Source organism: Chrysochloris asiatica, unplaced genomic scaffold, assembly GCF_000296735.1.
Source record: "Chrysochloris asiatica unplaced genomic scaffold, ChrAsi1.0 scaffold00028, whole genome shotgun sequence".
Lineage (NCBI taxonomy): Eukaryota > Metazoa > Chordata > Mammalia > Afrosoricida > Chrysochloridae > Chrysochloris > Chrysochloris asiatica.
The window spans coordinates 9,230,839-9,250,131 of NW_006408546.1; the positions used below are offsets into that span (position 1 = coordinate 9,230,839).

Genomic DNA, 19,293 nt, shown 5'->3' on the forward strand with positions numbered 1-19,293 from the left:
CACTTTGTCAATTCATCTCGCTGGGGGTCTTTCTCTTTTTCTCTGACCCTCCACCTTACCAAACATGATATCCTTCTCCAGTGATTGGTCCCTCATAACAACATGCCTGAAGTATGAGAGACGAAGTTTGGCCATTATGGCCTCCAAGGGCACTCTGACTACACTTCTTCCAACATAGATCTGTTGGTTATTTTGGCAGCCCATGGCACTTTCAATATTCTCCTCCAACACCATAACTCAAAGGCATCAATTCTCCTACGGTCTTCCTTATTCACTGACCAGCTTTCACATGCATATGAGGTTACTGAAAAGACCACGGCTTGGGTCAGGTGCACCTTAGTCCTCAAACTGACATCTTTGCTCTTCAACACTTTAAAAAGGTCTTGTGCAGCAGATTTGCTTAATGCAATACATCATTTGATTTCTTGATTGCTGCTTCCATGAGTGTTGATAGTTAATCAAGAAGAATGAAGTCCTTGACAACTTCAATCTATTCTCCGTTGATAAGAATGTTGTTTATTGGTCCAGTGGTGAGGGCTTTTGTTTTCTTTACATTGAGATGCAATCCATAATGAAGGCTGTGCTCTTTGATCTTCATCAGTAAATGTTTTAAGTCCTCTCCACTTTCAGCAAGCAAGGTTGTATCATCTGCATATAGCAGGTTGTTAATGAGTCTTCCTCTAATTCTGATGCCACGTTTTTTCTTCATATAACCCATGAGTGAATGCCAAAGATTAAATCTTTGAAGTCATAAATATATCATTAATTTTAAATTCCTGTTGTTGTTAGGTGCCGAGTCAGTAGCGACCTGATGCACAGCAGAATGAAACACTGCCCGAGTCTGGGACAACCTCACTACTGTTGCCACACTTGAATTCATTGATGCTGCCACTTGGCCAATCCATCTCGCTGGGGATCTTCCTCTTAAATTCCTAGTCCCCTTTTTCTTCATTCCTGTTACTCAGCATAATATCTAACCCAGTTTATCTTAAACTGGTATACATCAAAATCATCTAGGAAGAGTAAAGAAAAATAAGCTTCCACCATGATAATCATGTGCAACTAGGTTGAGATCCATTCATTTAACCCAGATCAGCTATTCAGTAAATGTTTGCTGGCTGGCTGGGTGGCTGGAGAGATGGATGGAAAATAAAGTGGAGGAAAGACCCTGGAGGGAGATAGGGGCTTTTTAAAAAGGTAGCGGGAGTCTAGAATAGAGTCATGTCAAAGGAGATGGGAAAAATGCTTTTATCTCCACCTCTCACCAACAACTGGTAAACTGTCGTTTCTGACTTCGCAATTTTTTAGAAAACACAATTATCAGAGACGCACAAATTAGAGAATCTGAGTCTTCTTTGGCCTGCTCATTCTCCCTCCGTCCCCCTCACCAGCATGCACCAGTGTGGATTCCCACGTACATGCAAATAACTGCTTGTATTTTTTTTTCCTTTCCCAAAATATGTACGATACCTGTCATCCAGTTCAATCCTTTTCATACTATGAAGGTGCAAAACAGCTAATATTATTGCTACAAGAAATATTACTGCACAGCAAACCCCTACACTGATGTAAAACACACGTGTAGAAGTGGTTGGCGCTGCATGTACAGGATCATCTGAAATAAAAACGAAAAGCGCAGTAAGCTTTTTAGACAAATGTAAATTTTTTATGACCGAATACACAAGTATAATTTTCTTGGAGGAAAAAAAAATTAGTACCATTTGCCAGTTCTTTGTCAAGAGACTGAGTACATACAAATTTTTTGTTATCAGTTTTTATTTGAAAACAGGCAAAAAGCTTCAAAGTAAAACATTTTTTATACATACAAAATACAAAGTGCCATTTTAACCAGTCTAAAATCCTGATGGAGTTACAATGATATATGGACTTTCCACACAAATTTTTCAGATTGAAATGACAGTATATCTCATAATGATGAAATCTATCTTTTCTTTCCTGTTTATCTCCAGTGCCATCAAGCAGGTTCATGTTATCAAAGCTAGGACCAAGATGAAGGCATGGCACTGCAGAGAGAAAACAAGCATCCTCCCCCACTCTGCCCTGGTGTGGATAGGCAGGGTGTGGGTAGGGTCCTCCAAGACTTCTCTTCCTCAGAGTTCCCTGACAGGTAGGAAGGCAGGCCCTACTCCTGATGACTACTGCATTGTGGGAGAGGAGGAACGAGGTGACCATGAACCTAAGAGGCAGATAGATGGGTTGTGAAGGGTGGAGGGACAGGGAGTGCTCCTGAGCACTTGGCACTCAGCTCCCTGCTAGCTGCCACCTCTACCAGTGTGTGGTCAGAGGGCTAGACAGGAAGGGACAGTAACATCCATCCCCCTGGATTACTCCATGTCCACCAAAAGCAAGGGCAGATGTCCAGATTGTTCCAAGACTGTTCAATATAGTAGCCACTAAGTACTTGTGGCTTAAAATGAAGCTACTATAAATGAGGGCCTGCAGTTTTAATCTGACTTTATTTTAGTTACTTTAAATTTAAAATTAGCCACATGTCTACTAGTTACCACACGTAAATAGAAACAGAAGTTCTACAGGTTCCTCGTAAATTCCCAAGCCATGCCTGGGTTAGGGGGACCAGAAATCCTTTCATTGGCAAGGACCACAAACTCACAACAGAAGAATCACAAATTCAAAATAAGTAAACTCTTAATCTTCTTCTTTCCTCTTTTAAAAATAGTCAAAATTATTTTTTATTTACCTGTTTTTAAAAATAAGAATAGGAAAACAAGACTAACCATTAAATGAAATAATATTCAGCCTTATATTACTCAGAAAAGAGAGGCAAAGAAAAAGACTCAGCAAAACAGTAAATAATTCAGTGAGACTCATACACACACAGAAACAGACACAGAGACAAAGATATACCAGGTATGAGTGAGAAGGGCAGGAGGCATACAGTAAGAAGCAGAACTGGTATGACTGGAGATCCCAAGAGCCTTTGATGATGAGTGCTCACATCATAAATCTACTGAGTATTCATCATTCAATAACTATCTGTTGGCTCATGCTCTGTACAAGGTCCTAGTCTTGATGCTGGGGATTCAGACATGAAAAAGACAGCCACAGGCTGCTCATCATCATGTATACATGTGTGGAGGGGAGTGTGACAAATCCTCAATAAATACATGCAAAAACCCCCACAAATCCACTACCACCAAGTCAAGTCCAACTTGTAGTGACCCTGTACAGCACATATGAGACTGTAAATCATTATGGGAGCAGACAGTTATGGATTTGAACTGCCAACCTGTGGCTAGCAGCCCGATGTCTAACCCACAGGGTCACATTATCTGCTTCCTCTGCCAAGATCATTTCTCTCCGGGATCTTCACCAGGCTCCTCCTTCCCTTCACCCCATCCTAATTCATGTAGTTCTCCCTCCAGTGTGTCAACTTCTCAAAGAGCCGATTACCTGTCTAAAACAGCCTCTCCTGATTCCATTACTTTCTATGCCTTCATTGACTTTATTTTTCACCACAGTACTTCTCCCCATTACATATGCACAGGGCAGTTGTTATGCACAAGGTCGGCAGTTCAAACCCACAAGTTGCTTTCCAGGAAAAAATGAAGCTTTCCACTCCCGTAAAGATTTACAGCCTCGGAAACCCAATACGATTCCTAGGAGTCAGAACTGACTTGAGGGCACCTTATACCAACAGTATGCACAGAAGCTCCTGCCACTGCTCCTTAAGACTTTATGTTCACTGCTGTATCCTCATCATCTAGAATAGTGCCTGGTGCATGCACAGTAAGCACTCAAATATCTGTGGCATGATACTTTGATTTAACCTATAAAGCAATCTATAAAATATCAGTGAAAGAAATAGCCTGGTATCCTTTATAATTTGGTAAACTAGAAACAAGAGCTTCTAAGCTTTCTATGACTGGTTCAAATGCAATCATTCACATTTCACCCCTAATAATGAAGTAAGATAATACAGCAACACTTACAAATAGTTCTGCTAGTGTTTTTGTCCAAAGCTGAAGTTTTCACTTCTTCAAATTCTAAATTCAAAAGGAAATAAAAGATGTTTTAGAAATTCTAGTTTCTTTTCAGTGAAAATCCTTAAAGCATACTCTAAGCACATGTTCTCTAATAGGCTTGTATTCATTTGAAACACTGCCTGAAATAAGTAATATTACAATCACAAATCAATAGTCCATATCATCACTGACCACAGGGTATTACTTGTAGTTGCTCGATGTGAAAGAATTTTGGTGGTCCAAGTAGTCTGAGAAAAGACAGACTACATTGTCTGTTTGGAGGTTCACAGTACACATTAGCTGAATATAAATGCTCTAAGGGGTTCTAGAGTAACAAAACTTGTCGAATCCAGCAATCTCCATGCTCATACGATACAGGAACCTTTTCTTGTCAGTAATACATATTAGCATTCCAGTACAGATAGATCTTTGGTTGCAGACAGTGTGCCTATCTCTAAACACATTCCTTCTAGTTTAGCTTTTTTTGTTTTAATGCAGTAGGCTTGAAAGCCAGATTAATAAAGACATTAAGATCATAATTAAGTAAATCATGACTATGTACTAGATGACCAGGTTGTCCAAAAATATGACCGCCAAAAAATAAACATGGTGGTATGCTATTAAATTTAAGTTTAAAACAAAATAGAAGATGGTACCAATATAGAATTTTGCATGTAATGTTTTCCTACAGATTAAAGAAAACAGAGAAGTTCTGAATATTAGCATGGAGGAATCCATAGCCCACACCATGTTTGGCCATCACTCTGTCTCTAAGCCTTAACAGACAAAGTCCCATGCTATAGTCACTGCCCACGTCTCTAAGGATCAGGAACTGGGTTACTACATGCACTGACTGGCTGTATAAGCTGGCAGCCTCTCTAGGGCTCGGTATCCTCCTATCAGCTAGATAAAGACCTGGTTAGACTAGAAATCTCTAAAGTTCCCTTGGGTTTTAAAATTACAAAAAACATACTAGAACTCGAAAACATACCAAAGCACCAAACCGGGTTGCTGCTACTGGTCTGATAAATTAATTCCAACTCACAGCAACCCCTTATGACAGAAGAGTTTCATAACATTCAGCAATAATTTCCACTAGGAAATCTGTCGAGAGGCAGTTAAACAAAAAGGCTAAGAGCATGGGTTTGCACCCCAGATGCCCCTCTTAGCCGTCTGACCTTAGCAGGTTAGTCAGAATCTCTAAGCCTCAACTTCCTCATCTGAAAATGAAGATAGATAATGAGCAACCTTAATTCTTATGGTTGAATTCTTTTATCTATAACCCAACGTGCTGGAACTCATTCATACCCACTGTAATTTCCTAAATAACACAAAATGCAAAACCAAAAACTACTACTATTTTTTTAAGTGCACACATACGGTATTTCAACCATTAGGGTTGCTTCAGTAAATCTTTAAAGAAAACAACAACTCTGAAACAAGTAATACGCCCAATTTACAGATGGAAAATGTGAGAGGTTAAGTAACTTGTCCCAACATCCTGCAATGATCAGCGCTAGTGATTCCAACCCAAGTCTGTCTAGCCTCCTGACTCCTGCATGAACAATATCATCATAAAAGATATGCTGCTAATACTCAGGGTCCTCGCTCCAATTTCCCTGTGTTTACATCCTCTTCAGTCATTGCTACTGTACTTCAAAATCCTGATGGAAAACATCCTAACCGTCCTGATTAACCAGATGTTAAGAAAGCAAAACATGGGTGAGATTCACGGCTACAAGCTATCTAGAGATTATCTAGGAATTCCATCTGTTAGTGTTTTTTCCTTTTTCCTTGGAATCCACAATCAAGATTTGGTATAATTAAATCTGTAAAAGACCCCCCCCCCCCCAAAATCCATTTTTGACCTTCTTTCAACTATGTAAAACACATATTTTGGGAAATTAATTCCTTACTTTTGTAGCACATTTTCCTTCGTTTAAAATTCAAGACTGTAAAATTTTTTGAAGAATTTACTGTCAAGTTGAGCTGCATGAGAATCATAACCTCAGAATCTACTTTGCCAGTACAGGAGAGTTCAACTCGAAACACTGTTTAAAAACATAAGAAAAAAAAATGTCTTTTAATTTTCTACAAATCAACATTAATGTCTAAAAAGAGTTCTAGTAAACATTTCAGAATCATTTGATTCACTTCACCTGCATTAAAACTAAAAATACATGTACACAAAATTATACAACAAATTTTCAAAGAATTTATTGTCAGACTATCACAGTATCAGACATTACTTCATTCATCATATGTAACCATTGGAGTTAAAAGGACAAACCAAGATATAAATGAAGATTTAGTTAATATTCACTATTCATAATTTGTACTATATCATTTTTCCTCCTAAATCCTGCTATTATAATTCCCTAAAGGTACACAACAGTAAGGCAATCTCTGCTAACCTTATCAACCATTGAGCAACAGGAACAAAAATCACTTGACAAAAAGGAAAGTCAGTTCACTACCAAAATGCAATGATGTATTGCTCATAACAGGGAAATTAAATAGAAACCCATATGCAAATCTAATAAATTCTCAACTATGAGTCCAAAAACACTTTTCTAAACAGACATGAACTTTTATCAATAGCTGTAGAAATGAGAAGACAGACCTTGCTGTGGTTACTACATTCCGCTGAGCTGATTGTGTCTCACAGTGACCCTGTGTGACGGAGCAGAACTGTCCCCATAGGATTTCCTCGTTTGTAATCTTTACGGAAGCAGATTGCCAGATCTCTTCTCTTATAGAACAGCTGGTGGGTTCAAACCCCTGACTTTCTGGTTAGCAGTAAAGTGCTTAACCATTGCACCACCAGGGCTCCTTAGCAGGTTTTAGTGCATATGTTTTTTTCTTTAATCTTTCCAATTCAGACGCTTTTTCTATAGATTTAGAGAAGTTATTTAAGTTTTCCACATTTTAGTTAGCATCCAAGAACCACCAAGGGACTCTGAGCACTGAGGATTGTTGTTGTTGAGGGCCACTGAATTGGTTCAAACTCACAATGACCCCGGTATACAGTTCCCAAGAATGGCTGGTGAGTTCGAACTGGTGAATTTGTGGTTATCAGTTAAGTGCTTATCCTACAATGCCACACAAGGACTTTGAAGATAGCCAAAAAAATTTAAGAGTGCTTGCCTCAGAGCAGTCATATCCTAATAACACAAAAAAATGACAATATACGGTGATCAGTTCAAAGAGTTAAATACAAGGAAGGCTGGTGGTTTCAGTCTACTCAGAGGCACCTAAGAAGAAAGGCCTGGCAATCTAATTCCCGCAAATCAGCCATTGAAAACCAATGGACACAAATGGGGTCACTGCGAATCAGGGTCACAGAGCTGGAATAGACTCGACAGCAGCTGGCTGGGGAGTGGAGCAGGAAAAACATAAGTGTTTTTCAAAGAGAAGTTTGACAGGTAAAGGACAGTATAGGCTCTGAGCCTTACGTACAAAGTAGGATGAATGGGAGTTCACGAGCAGGAAAAAGGAAAGATGGTTTCAAATACATAGACCAACACAAGCAAAAATGTGGCTATCAGAACCACATGTAGATGAAACTGCTAAACACTGAGCGGATCAGGTACGTGCAGCAGTAAGATTAGACAGGCAGGAGGAATCTAGAGTGTCTCCAGTTGATAGGGGCAGAAAGCACTGACAGGTTTAACACAATCAAACATGAGTGTGTAAAGCTCATCTAGGACAGTGTAAGTGTTAATAAAAGGGGATCAAATCCAAACGCAGGGATCTATGTGAAGACCAGTGGCAGCAAAGCAAAAGGAGACGAGGAGTTGATACAGGTAGCTCTATTGGAGATGGAGGAAGTGGTTTAAGTACATGGTATTATAATTTTCAAAGTAATTATATATTTAGGTCTATTAAGTTCCTACTTCTTATTCTAGTCTAATAAGTAAGATGAGTAAGAGTAAGACACATGGAGAAAAGACTGAAGTTGTCAAAGATTTTTTTTTTTACTTGGATCCATAATCAAAATCCATAGAAACAATAGTCAAGAAATCAAATGACATATGATATTGGGCAAGCCTACTGCAAAAGATCTCTAAAGTGTCAAAAAGCAAAGATGTCACTTGGAGGACTAAGGTATGCCTGACCCATACCAGGGTATTTTCAATCATCTCATATGCATGTGAAAGTCACACAATGAATAGGAAGACCATAGAAGAAACGATGCACTTTAATCCTAGTGTTGCTAAAGAATACTGAAACATTATGGACTGTCAGAGAACAATAAATCTCTTTTGGAGGAAATACAGTCAGAATGCTTCTTAGAAGTGAGGATGGTGAGATTTCATCGTACATACTTTGGACACATTACCAGGAGGGACCAGTTCGTGGAGAGGGACATCCTGAAAGGCTGTCAGTGAAAAAAAGAACAACCCTCACTGAGATGGACTTTTGACACAGTGGCTTTAACAACAGGCTCAAACACAGCAATGATTAAGAAGATGGCACAAGACGGGATAGTGTTTCATTCTGTTATACACAGGGTGACGAGGAGTTGGAACTGACTCGATAGCATCTAACAGCATCATTAAGTCACACTGCACATCAGTAGCTAAAATTGTTTCCTTTGTGGTGTAGGAACACAGCTGGAACACTCTCCCATTGAAGACACACTTACCTGATAAAGTACGTGGAACTTCCCCTTGAGCAGAAATGTTGACCTGGGGCATGTCCATTGCTACAAAATTGTCTACTTGAAATCCCAGCTTATATTCAACCTGTAAATAAAGAGACATAAACTGGATCTATGGCAACAGAAAGAACACTGACAGCTTGACTTCACTGACTAGCTTGTTAATTAATCAATGAGTAGTAAACAATAAACTCAAAATGTAGAAACAGTTCTAAGAATTTTCAGTTGAATACAAATTCAACCCAGCAAATCACTCTCAGTTTTATGTACAGTCAAACGCCTCCACTCTTCTGTGAAACCTGGCAATTAGAATTTGGAAATCTCACTAAGGACTGGAGAGTCAGATACGAAGAGCCAAAGAGTTGAAACTTGTAATTTAGAGACAATAACTGGTCATCCATATCTTCTCTGGTTGATAAAAGTCAAGCTCTCAGAGTTTCTGTGGGTGAAGATCACATCTGCAGACCTGACCTACTCAGACTCCAAGGCACATACTGCTCATAGAACATCTAAGCCACATTTTCCTGTCCAGTTTTTACCATTAGCAATGTTTACATTTGGGTCTATTTTTCAAGTGATTCAGAATCCAGAAAGGAAAAGAAGTGACCAATATGATATCCCTAAAATATCAACATTATCTGTCAGTACATAGCCAATATGGCTTAGCAGAGCCAATCTGCGTCAATAAACACAACTCTGTTGCTCAGAGAGATTTTCATAGGAGAAGCAACTCAAATTGCAAAGCAATAGCTAAAATTCAGAATGGCTATAACTTCAAGACGTCCCATGAAGCCTCATATTTAAAGTCACTCTTTTGTTCTACCCATAGGACCGTGATAAATATGGTACCCCTCTCCCAGTTAGCAGCCACAGGGCAGCTTTACTAGAAGGCCAGGACTGGCAGAGGCCACCGGGAAATCACTTAGAAAGGAGTGGGAGGAAAGAAGTTCAAGAAACAATTCTCTTAAGAAGTTTAACTACACAGAGTTTAACAAGGGAAAGAGGAAAAGAGATTCAAATCTTTCTCTTTTTCTTTTTTAGTTGTTGTTAAGTGCTATTGATGTGGTCCTATATCATAGCAAGCCTGCACAGGGTTTCCAAGGAACAGCTGATAAGTTTGAACCACCGATACTGTGGTTTAAACCAACTTTGCAATCTAGTGCTTTATCCCACAGCACAACTCCTTTTTTAGTGAGAGATATTTAAGTATGTTTATAAGCTAATAGGAGTCCTGGTACTGTGATGTAGGATCCAGTACAGGGTTTCCAGCCACTCCTTGGATCACTTTGAGTCAGAACTGACTCAGTGGCACTGAACATGGTTAAAAGTAACAGGCAACGAAATAGGATATAAGTAAAGCATACCATTCCAGACTATGAGGGAAAGATGGTCCCAGGTACTTGCTAGGAATGTTACCCATGGAAAAGAAAAGGGGTTTAACCCAAGAAGTGTGGTACCTCCTCTGGGTTTCTCCTTTCATACTCCATGTGCAAATCTCTATGCTTAAACACTGTAAGGTGTGCTGTTCACTACATGAACAACTGTTAAAAGCTGTATTTGGAAAGCGACAGGTTCACAACATGCTTTCTGTAACACAGTAGACGCTAAACTGATTTCCATTCATGGAAACTTCATGTGTGTCAGAGTAGAATTGTGTTACTTAAGGTTTTCAATGTGTTTTTTGTTTTGTTTTGCTTTTCAGTAGATCACCAGCCTTTCTTCCAAAGCACCTCTACGTGTACTTGAACTGCAGACCTTTTAGTTAGCACTCAAACAAGTTAGCTACTCCCACCGCTCAGGGGACCTATTGGAGTCCTGTAGGATAAGCATTGAATTGTGAACCACAAGGTCAGCAGTTCAAATCCACCAGCTCCTCATCCGAAAACCTATGACCAACTTGATGGCACTAAACAACAACCAGGGGACCTATTACTCTCATCTTGAAATGCCACGACACCATCACTGCCACCAGAGAGTACCAGAGAGCTACAACCAAGAAGCTTGGACCAGGAAAGAGCAGGATTCCCAATAAAACTCAATTGACAATATCCCCACATCCATGCTATCCTTCAACAGAACAATACTTGAAGGGCAAGTCCACAATCAGCAAGGACTGGGACTGGAACCAAGCTACTCATAACTTTTCTGAGATTCCGTTTTTATAATATGTTATGAGGATCAAATATGATGATCCTAGCACAGCACAAGTCCCTTCTGATAAAGGCAAGCTCCAGTGGCACTGACAATCATGCCAGAGCAGCTAACCTATTACCATGATGCACCTCCCCGTAACCACCAGCCCAGTGCCAACCCTGATGACTCCTGATGTGAGCTCTCCAGGGCGCTGCCAACAACATTGCAGCAGCCTTTCTGTTTCGTCCCCCACCTCAGGAAGCCCACTATTCTAAACAATGTCCCACACTCTCATCCTCTTCATGTCCTCCCCACCTTCTCCGCCAACCTGGCTTTCCTCAGAAGTCATCTAGTCACCCCTGGCCCTTCAGTTACTACAACACTTAACCTTCAGGGTCTGCGCAGTAGTCAGCTGGCAGAGTTCCTGGCTACTTCTCATTTCATCAACATCCAAGATAGACACAGCACTTTGCATAGACAGGCCTTGGCCCCTGGCTCACTACGTCTTTCTTGCCACCTTCCTAGTGGAGGCAATACTCAGTATCTCTACACACAATTAAAAATTGCTCCATAACCAAAACAAATACAAAAATCCCACCATTACTCTGACCTCCCACCTCGGTGATTCGCACAAAACCACCAGTCTCCACCTGGTGAACTCAACCAACGTCTATGAGGCACCCCTATGAGCCAGGGAAAGTGCACACTGCTGAGATGCACAGTCCAATTAAGCCAACTCGTTCCTCTTCAAGTCCAATTTCACATTTACCTTCTACCCAGCCTGTGTGCCACAAAAAGTCAGTATTCACACAGTCATATTAGCACCCCCAACTGGTAACCTCCCTCCTATGCACCCTTAGATAGCAGTACTAGGCTCTTGATGGTTGCTCACCTTGTTCCTGCTGCCCAACACCATTATTAGAGAAAATCACATCGTGACAGGGAAGGATGCTCTTGTGCAATGATGATCCCAATCTAAAGAAAGGCCCTCAGTCCTGCTCAGCAACCCCTTCCTCACAAGCCCTGCTTTTCCCTCGTCTTCTCACTGCAGTCTTTACAGAACCTCACCCTTCATCACAAGCTGCCCTCCCTATCTACTCATGCTCAATGTCCTTGTCCCTTTGGCTAGCAAACACAAATCCCCTTTCCTTTTCTGTACCAGGCATATCTTGATACACCCATTCTTTGCACTCCAGTCCCAGAGAAAGATCCATTCCACTCTCCATATGATACACTCTACTATAACACTGGAGGAGCCCATTTCACCACTGCTGGGGTCTCGTACCATCGGCCAGTCTCTCTCTTTCTCTTGTCTTCAATCTCTCTCATGTCCAGTTACCTACTAACCACATCTATCTAATAATCTTACAGCCCTCAAATTGAACAGATTCAAAGTCACACTTAATACCTCCCCTCAAACTTGTTCTATCTCTTTATTTTGGGTCTCAGTTATTGGTACAGTTACCCAGACCAGACCCTGAGGATTATCCCAAACTCCCTCTCCTCCCTTCACATCCAAATGACTAATAAATACTGGATATCTACACTTCAGGTCTCTTTGTTCACTAACCAATGCAAGTTCTACTCTGAGCTCTTTATTTCTCCCACTGACTGTTGTAAAAAGCAGCATCCCAGTACTCTCCCTACCTCCAATTCCACCTCACTAAGGCCATCTCTGAGCCCTCCTTATTATATAGTCATCTTCCCAGGAGCCAAAACAACTTAAAATCTCTGGGTGACTACCTTTTGCCAGGAGAACAAATTACTTCTATAAATTATTTATATGTTATTATGTAGCTGTTGTTGTTAAGTGCTGTCAAGTCGATTCCGATCCATAGCAACCCTGTATAGGGTTTCCAAGGGGCAGTTGGTGAGCTTGAACCACCGACCTTGCAGTTCAAATGACTTTACAGTATGACGCATTAGCCCACAGTGCCACAGCAGGACCTATATTACACCTAACCACACACCACTGTTCCAGGTCATCTCCTTGTATTTCCCCCATTTCTTTCTCTGCTTCCTGGTACACTAAAATCATGTAGCACTTAGCCTTTTTCTATTCTTCATGACTTGTGATCTTTCTTTATATAAGGGCCCTGGTAGCGTAGTGGTTACGACTTGGGCTGTGAACCGCAAGGTCAGCAGTTCGAAACTACCAGCTGCTCCGCGGGAGAAAGATGAGGCTTTCTACTCCCGTAAAGATTTACACCCTCGGAAACCCTGTACAGGGTCGCTATGAGTCGGTTCCGACTCCACGGCACATAACAACAACAACAACTGCAGTACCAGGGGAAGTAGGGGACAAGACTGGAAGCCAAGTATTTCAGTGTGACAAGGGGGAGAGAAGAGGAGGGGGAAAGATGGAAATGAGCAGTGAGTGGAGCCAGGTAGAGCCATGTGCACAGGCAGAAGTGGTGAAGAGGGATCAGAAGTAAACCCTGTGGCCATAATAACAGACTGCAAGAATAAGAAGTACGAGAGTAAATCCCTTTTTGAGGAATCCATACAAGCCAGTGCCCTTCTCCCTCTTGAGTCTTTAAGGTTGTTGTTGTTGTTAAGTGCCTTCGAGTCGATTCCGACCCATAGCGACCCTGTACGGGGTTTCCGAGGGTGTAAATCCTTACGGGAGTAGAAAGCCTCACCTTTCTCCCGCGGAGTGGCTGGTAGTTTCGAACCGCTAACCTTAAGGTTCGCAGCCCGATTCGTAACCACTACGCTACCAGAGCTTAAGGTAGAAACTTTTAAATGGCAGTTTCTAGGATTTCAGAACTAACAACCAATTACTAGTTTCTCTGACTTTGGCACTGTATTGATCTGTAAGACATCTCACTTACCAACCATCCCTTGAAGAAATAAATATGTTCAAAATCTAACATTTATTATCTATTAGGACAAAGGAAATTTGAACAGCAGTTGTTTATCAGAAAATGGAATGAGCCAAAATATTTCAAAAAAGGAACTAGAGAAAATATAAATATTTGAATAAGCTAAAAAATATTAACAGTTTTGGTAATGTGCGCTTACTTGGAAATAAATAGCAACTGCGAATAGTTAGCTGATGAGTAAAGCCACTTCCTCCTGGAACATGGACAGTAGACATTTAAAGTGAATACATTTGCCTACAGCTTTCAAATTTATCAGAAGCACACCTTTCTCACAGAAGCCTCACTCTTCAGGGGACACAAGGAGGCTGTGTTCCCAGAAGCTGATGTATGGACTCTGGACAAATTCCCTACAGTCCCTTCTGACAATGATGAATTTCTGAAACCAGAAAGCAGCTATGGGGCGGAAGAAGGCTGGGAGGAATATTCTGCTACTACATTTTGTTGTATGTTTGTCTATCAGCTATCTAAAATATCTATTGATACGTAATATGATCAATATTATGTAGATATGGAAGAATGTTCTCTAGAATACGGAAAAAAAAACTATCTGTTAAAAAACCACCCCATTTGTCTTCTACTTTTTGAGTGTGTGGCCTTGTGAACAGAAAGCCAACATCAGAGTTTTCATCATTTCTAGAAACGAAATTAACATCATGGCATTTAACAACCTCTCACTAAGGCATGTGAGATGTTCATGTCAAGAATAAGACACAGTCCAGCCTCTGAGGAGACAGCATGCTATATGGAAAAACAAAACTGAATTCTCTAAACACTGGGAAATAACACTATTAGCAGGAGCTTTGATATATGAAAACTAATGTTAATATATCTGTAATGTTAGACTGAAATTCCAGCGAACCTGGGGATCTTTGGAAGCAAATATTCATCTTCTGGCAAAATCTTAAGACAACAAGAGCTGAGAGTTTCTGATAAAGAGATCTGAGGAGTCATGGGTCTCCTTCTCAAAGTTCATGAGTGCATTCTGAAGACAATGCGATCAAAAGAACCTTTTGCCCACATCTCCCCTGGCCCCTTGTGTCGCTTTCCCAATTTAGCTCACCTCTGCATCCTGCTTCCTCAAGGCCTGTTACATCTTAAGCAAGTCCCTTCACAAATTTACTTTCCTCTCATAGTAACTCATCAATAAACCAAAGTACAACCATACATAATACTATATGACATAGCCATTTCAGAGAGAAGACATCAAGTGACTGACAACCTTTACCAAAAAGCATTGTTCAGTGATTTGAAAACTGCAGATATACAGCATGTGAGAGGAGCACTGATGGTTCCATGGTTAAGTGCTTAGCTGCAAACTCAAAGATCGACAGTTTGAACCCACTAACTGCTCATCCACTAGGTGCTCTCTGGAGAAAGATACGGTAGGCTACTTCAGTAAGGATATACAGCTTTGAAAACCAAACACTATAGGGTCACTGAGTCAGAATCAACTCGATAGCAATGAGTTTTGGGTTTTGCACGTTACTTGTTAAAATTATATATCAATTGATAGGCTATTGTTGTTTAAGTGCCAGGGAGTCAGATCCAACTCATAGAGACCCTATACATGGTTTCTGAGTTGTTGTTGATAAGCTTGAGCCACCAACTTTGTGGTTGGCAGTCCAGTGCTTATCCTACAGCACTACTGATTCAATTTTCTATGTTCTTATCTTTCGACCATGATTGTTGTTGTATGATGTGCTGTCAGAGCACACTGACTCATAACAACCCCACGTGACAGAGTAGAACGGTCCCAGAGGGCTTTCTTGACTAGAATCTTCATGGAAGCAGACCATCAGGTCCTTCTTCCACAAAGCTGATGAGTGGGTTACAACCACAGTAATCCTGTAGGATAGAGAAGACTCTGTTGTAGCTGTTGTTAAATGCCATTGAGTCGATTCCATCCCATATCAACTGTGTATAGGGTTTCCAAGGAACAGCTAATCAGCTTGAACCACCGACCTCTGCAGTTCAAACGGCTTTGCAGTCTGATGCATTAGCCCACAGCACCACACCACTGCCTTTACAAGACTGTAAATCTTTACAGGAGTCGACAGCCTGCCTCTCTTCTTTCTCCAATAGAGCGGCTAATGGGTCTGGACCACCAAACCAGTTAGCAGTCCAACATTTAATCCACTGCACCACCAGGGCTCCAATAGATAGGGATATATAAATATATGCATTTGAGGAACTTCAGAAAGTTCATGGGAAAATTCATTAAAACTCCATTTTCCATGAACCTTTTGAAGTTCCCTCATCTCTATGCTTAAGTAGAAATGTATGCACATGCCTATATATGCACAATGAACCCTGGTGTGTTGATAGGATAAGCAACAAACTTTGATTAGAACTTAACCACACCAAACCCATTGCTCTTGATTCTAATTCATCAACCGACAGAGCAGAAAAGAACTGCCCCATAGGGCCACCACAGTGTCACCACAGAGACTAGTCCATTACACGTTGAACCTCTTGCAGTTAAAGGGAGCGGCCACCCTCTACCACAGGACTTACTGAAATAGGAACTCATTCCAAACTCAAATGATAAAACTAGTATCTGAAACTAAAGCGTGGTGAGGAAGAGGATTTTAAAAAACTATATTGTTGTTAGGTGTTGTCAAGTTGGTTCCAACTCATAGTGACCCCATGCACAACAGAACGAAACACTGCCCAATCTTGTGCCATCCTCACAATTGTTGTGCTTGACCTACTGACTCAACAGCACTTCACAGATACACCATCAAAATTTTCAACTTGTCTACTCTTTGACCCAGTCAGTTCACATCTTAATAATATTTTAGTGCTGAGAAAACACAGACATTACCTCCATTCTTTTTTAATGGCTTGGTTATATGATATTGAATAAAAATATGATGTATTATGACTTATGCAGTACCCCATTGAAGGACATGTAGATTCTAAACAGCACTTTACTACTTTAGACAATGCTGCCTTTCACTGTTACACAATTCACAAACATTTCTGAGCAAAGGTGAAGGTGTACGTACATTAAACATTCGTATGTAGACACATACATTCATATGCATTCAAACACACACATATACATCTGATGTTGTTAAAGTGCCATTCTGACTCGTGGTGACCCTATATAGAGTTTCCAAGGACTGGCTGGTGAGTCTGGAATGTTGACTTTTGCTTATTTTACGGCGCCACACCCGGGCTCCTATATGTATACCCGCACATTTATATACTTTTTGTTTTTATATTCAACAATAACAAGATTGAAACAGCAATAAAAGATGAACTACCAATTGTTTTCATCGCCCTCTGACTACAGGTTTTGCCTGCCAAATGAAATGAAGGAGCCTGTGTGTAACAGTGTGAAAGGAAGTATTGTCTGAATAGTAAAGCACCATTTAGAATCCACATGTGTTTCAGTGGGGCACTGCATCAGTAATAATACACCATATGTCCTACAGTATCATTTAATAAAGCCATAAAAGAACTGAAGTAATTTGTCTGGATTTTCCCAACCTATCATTGTCTAATGATAAGAAGACTGGTATTAAAGTGGTCAGATCTAAGTAACTTGTATGGGATACCTGACCAGATAACACTTTATAATACTTAAAGTAAAACAAACTAAAAACTCTGCTTTGTTTTGTAATTTATTTTTAGCTGCAAGGCTATTTTTACTTCCTAAATAAAACCCTATTCAAAAGCCTAAGTATAATGCTGAAAAAGGGAATAAAGTTGCCTTCCACTCTTGGACCCATGAGGAGTTCAGGCAGTCAGAGAAAATGTGAAGAATTGGGCCACAAGCAAGCCAAGTACAAGATTCTGGAGTATCTGATTTTCAGGTTAAGGAAACTTCATTACAGTATGCATGGTGACTGTGGGCTGCACCTACTCTTGAGTGTTCACCATAAATACAAGAACTATGTACACTGATATAAGGAGCTCTGGTAGCATAGTGGTTACGAATCGGGCTGCTAACCTCAAAGTTGGCAATTCGAAACTACCAGCTGTTCCGTGGGAGAACCTTCTAGGACTGACAGGTAAAGGGAACCAGTGAGCCGTATGCTTGCTGGTAACCCACCTGGGTCAATTTGTGAGTGGAACTGGGGGAAATGTAGCAGTGAAGACAAAATTAATAATAAGCAAATTAGGTTCCCATTTACTAATTTTTATATACAGATTCTTCTGCGACATTGGTTACATCTTTTTTTTTAACTCTTTATTGTGAATTGGGTCAAGGTTTCAAGTGTAAAACAGCTTTCCATTCAACAATTCATACCCATTTTATTTCATGTTATTAATACCATCCCTACAGTGTAACATACGGAGTTCTAGTAGCATAGTGGTTACGTGTCAGGCTTCCAACTTCAAGGTCAGCAGTTCGAAACTACCAGCAGTTCCATGGGAGAAAGATGAGGCGTTCTGCTCTCGTAAAGATTTACATCCTTGGAAACCCTGTACAGGGTCACTATGAGTCAGAACCGACTCCACAGTACTTAACAACAACAACCCTTTCCCCGCTCCCCAGTGTCACTTCTTGGCCACAACAGTAGTCTTTATCCTTTAGGTAGCATCCCTTCTCAAACTTCATCTGCATTCCTGTTTGAAAGCCTGAAAGGATGTTAAATGTTCTGTCATGTGCTAATCACTGAAATGATGACCACCTTCCCTTTTAAAGGATTTGAGAAATGTATGAAGGAACAGGCTACATATTTAAAACATACTGAAAACACCCACCACCCACCGGCTCTTTTGTACAGTGTATTATGAGCCCATCCCTCACACAGCCCCTGCCTTGGTCTTTGGCTGGCCCTATCATACATACACAGTCTGCTCTTAGCCACCTCTTACCTTGGATTTTGCATGCCAAGTGAAGTGCAGGAAATTTGTTTCACTGGGTACTAACAGGTTAAAAGATAGAGCGTAATGACTAATAAGGTCGTTCCTCACATAATAAAGCTCTGCTTCAAGACCTGGGGGGGAAAAATATGAGAAGAAGAATTAAACACCCTCAAAATCATTATCCAGCACTATTCCAAAACTGACAACCGAATGAAGATGCTGTACAAATTCCTATCACAAATGGCTCTCATATATGCTACCCTATGAAGCAGGATGAACACTAAGTTTAATTAAGACCAAGAAAGATGAGGAAACTGGGACTCAAAACAAGTACGTCATTATCCAGCTAAAGTCAGGTGTGCTGGGACCTGAACTCTGATAGCTGGGACCTGAACTCTGACAGCCACTCTGTCTTCTGAGCGCCAGTGACACTTCTACACAGGGCTTCTCATGGTAAGTCTTACAAAGAATTATCCCTTTGCCCAAAAAACATGGTATGGATTGAGACTGGACATGGCAGGGAGAAGAGCACCTTGGTTCTAAGGGGAGTCTGAGCCAATGCCTCAAGTCCACAGCCAGACATGACCTCTGCTTCTTTTGTTAAGGATGGCGAGTCGTCTAGGGTAACAGACTCAAATTCCACTTCCTTTAACTGGGGATTTTAGGCTCCAAATGGAGGCATGGATTTGAATCCCACTTCTGATACAATCATTTCTTTTGGTGATTTACTCATTAAAACACTTGACTGCTAAGCAAAAAGTTAGTGGTTTGAACCTACCAGCACTTC

At 40.7% G+C, this 19,293-nt stretch overlaps 1 protein-coding gene across 1 annotated transcript in view; it reads right to left on the minus strand.

Annotated features, from left to right (window-relative positions):
* Window positions 1-19,293, minus strand: part of RYK (receptor-like tyrosine kinase) — a 143,864-nt gene that overhangs the window by 71,905 nt on the left and 52,666 nt on the right. Inside the window, exons 2-6 of the mRNA XM_006840037.1 lie at window positions 18,516-18,637; window positions 8,653-8,752; window positions 5,921-6,055; window positions 3,972-4,025; window positions 1,471-1,615 (exon numbers count right to left, since the gene is read on the minus strand). Of these exons, the coding sequence (XP_006840100.1) occupies window positions 1,471-1,615; window positions 3,972-4,025; window positions 5,921-6,055; window positions 8,653-8,710 (392 nt within the window). The 5' untranslated portion in view covers window positions 8,711-8,752; window positions 18,516-18,637. The remainder of the gene's footprint in view (window positions 1-1,470; window positions 1,616-3,971; window positions 4,026-5,920; window positions 6,056-8,652; window positions 8,753-18,515; window positions 18,638-19,293) is intronic.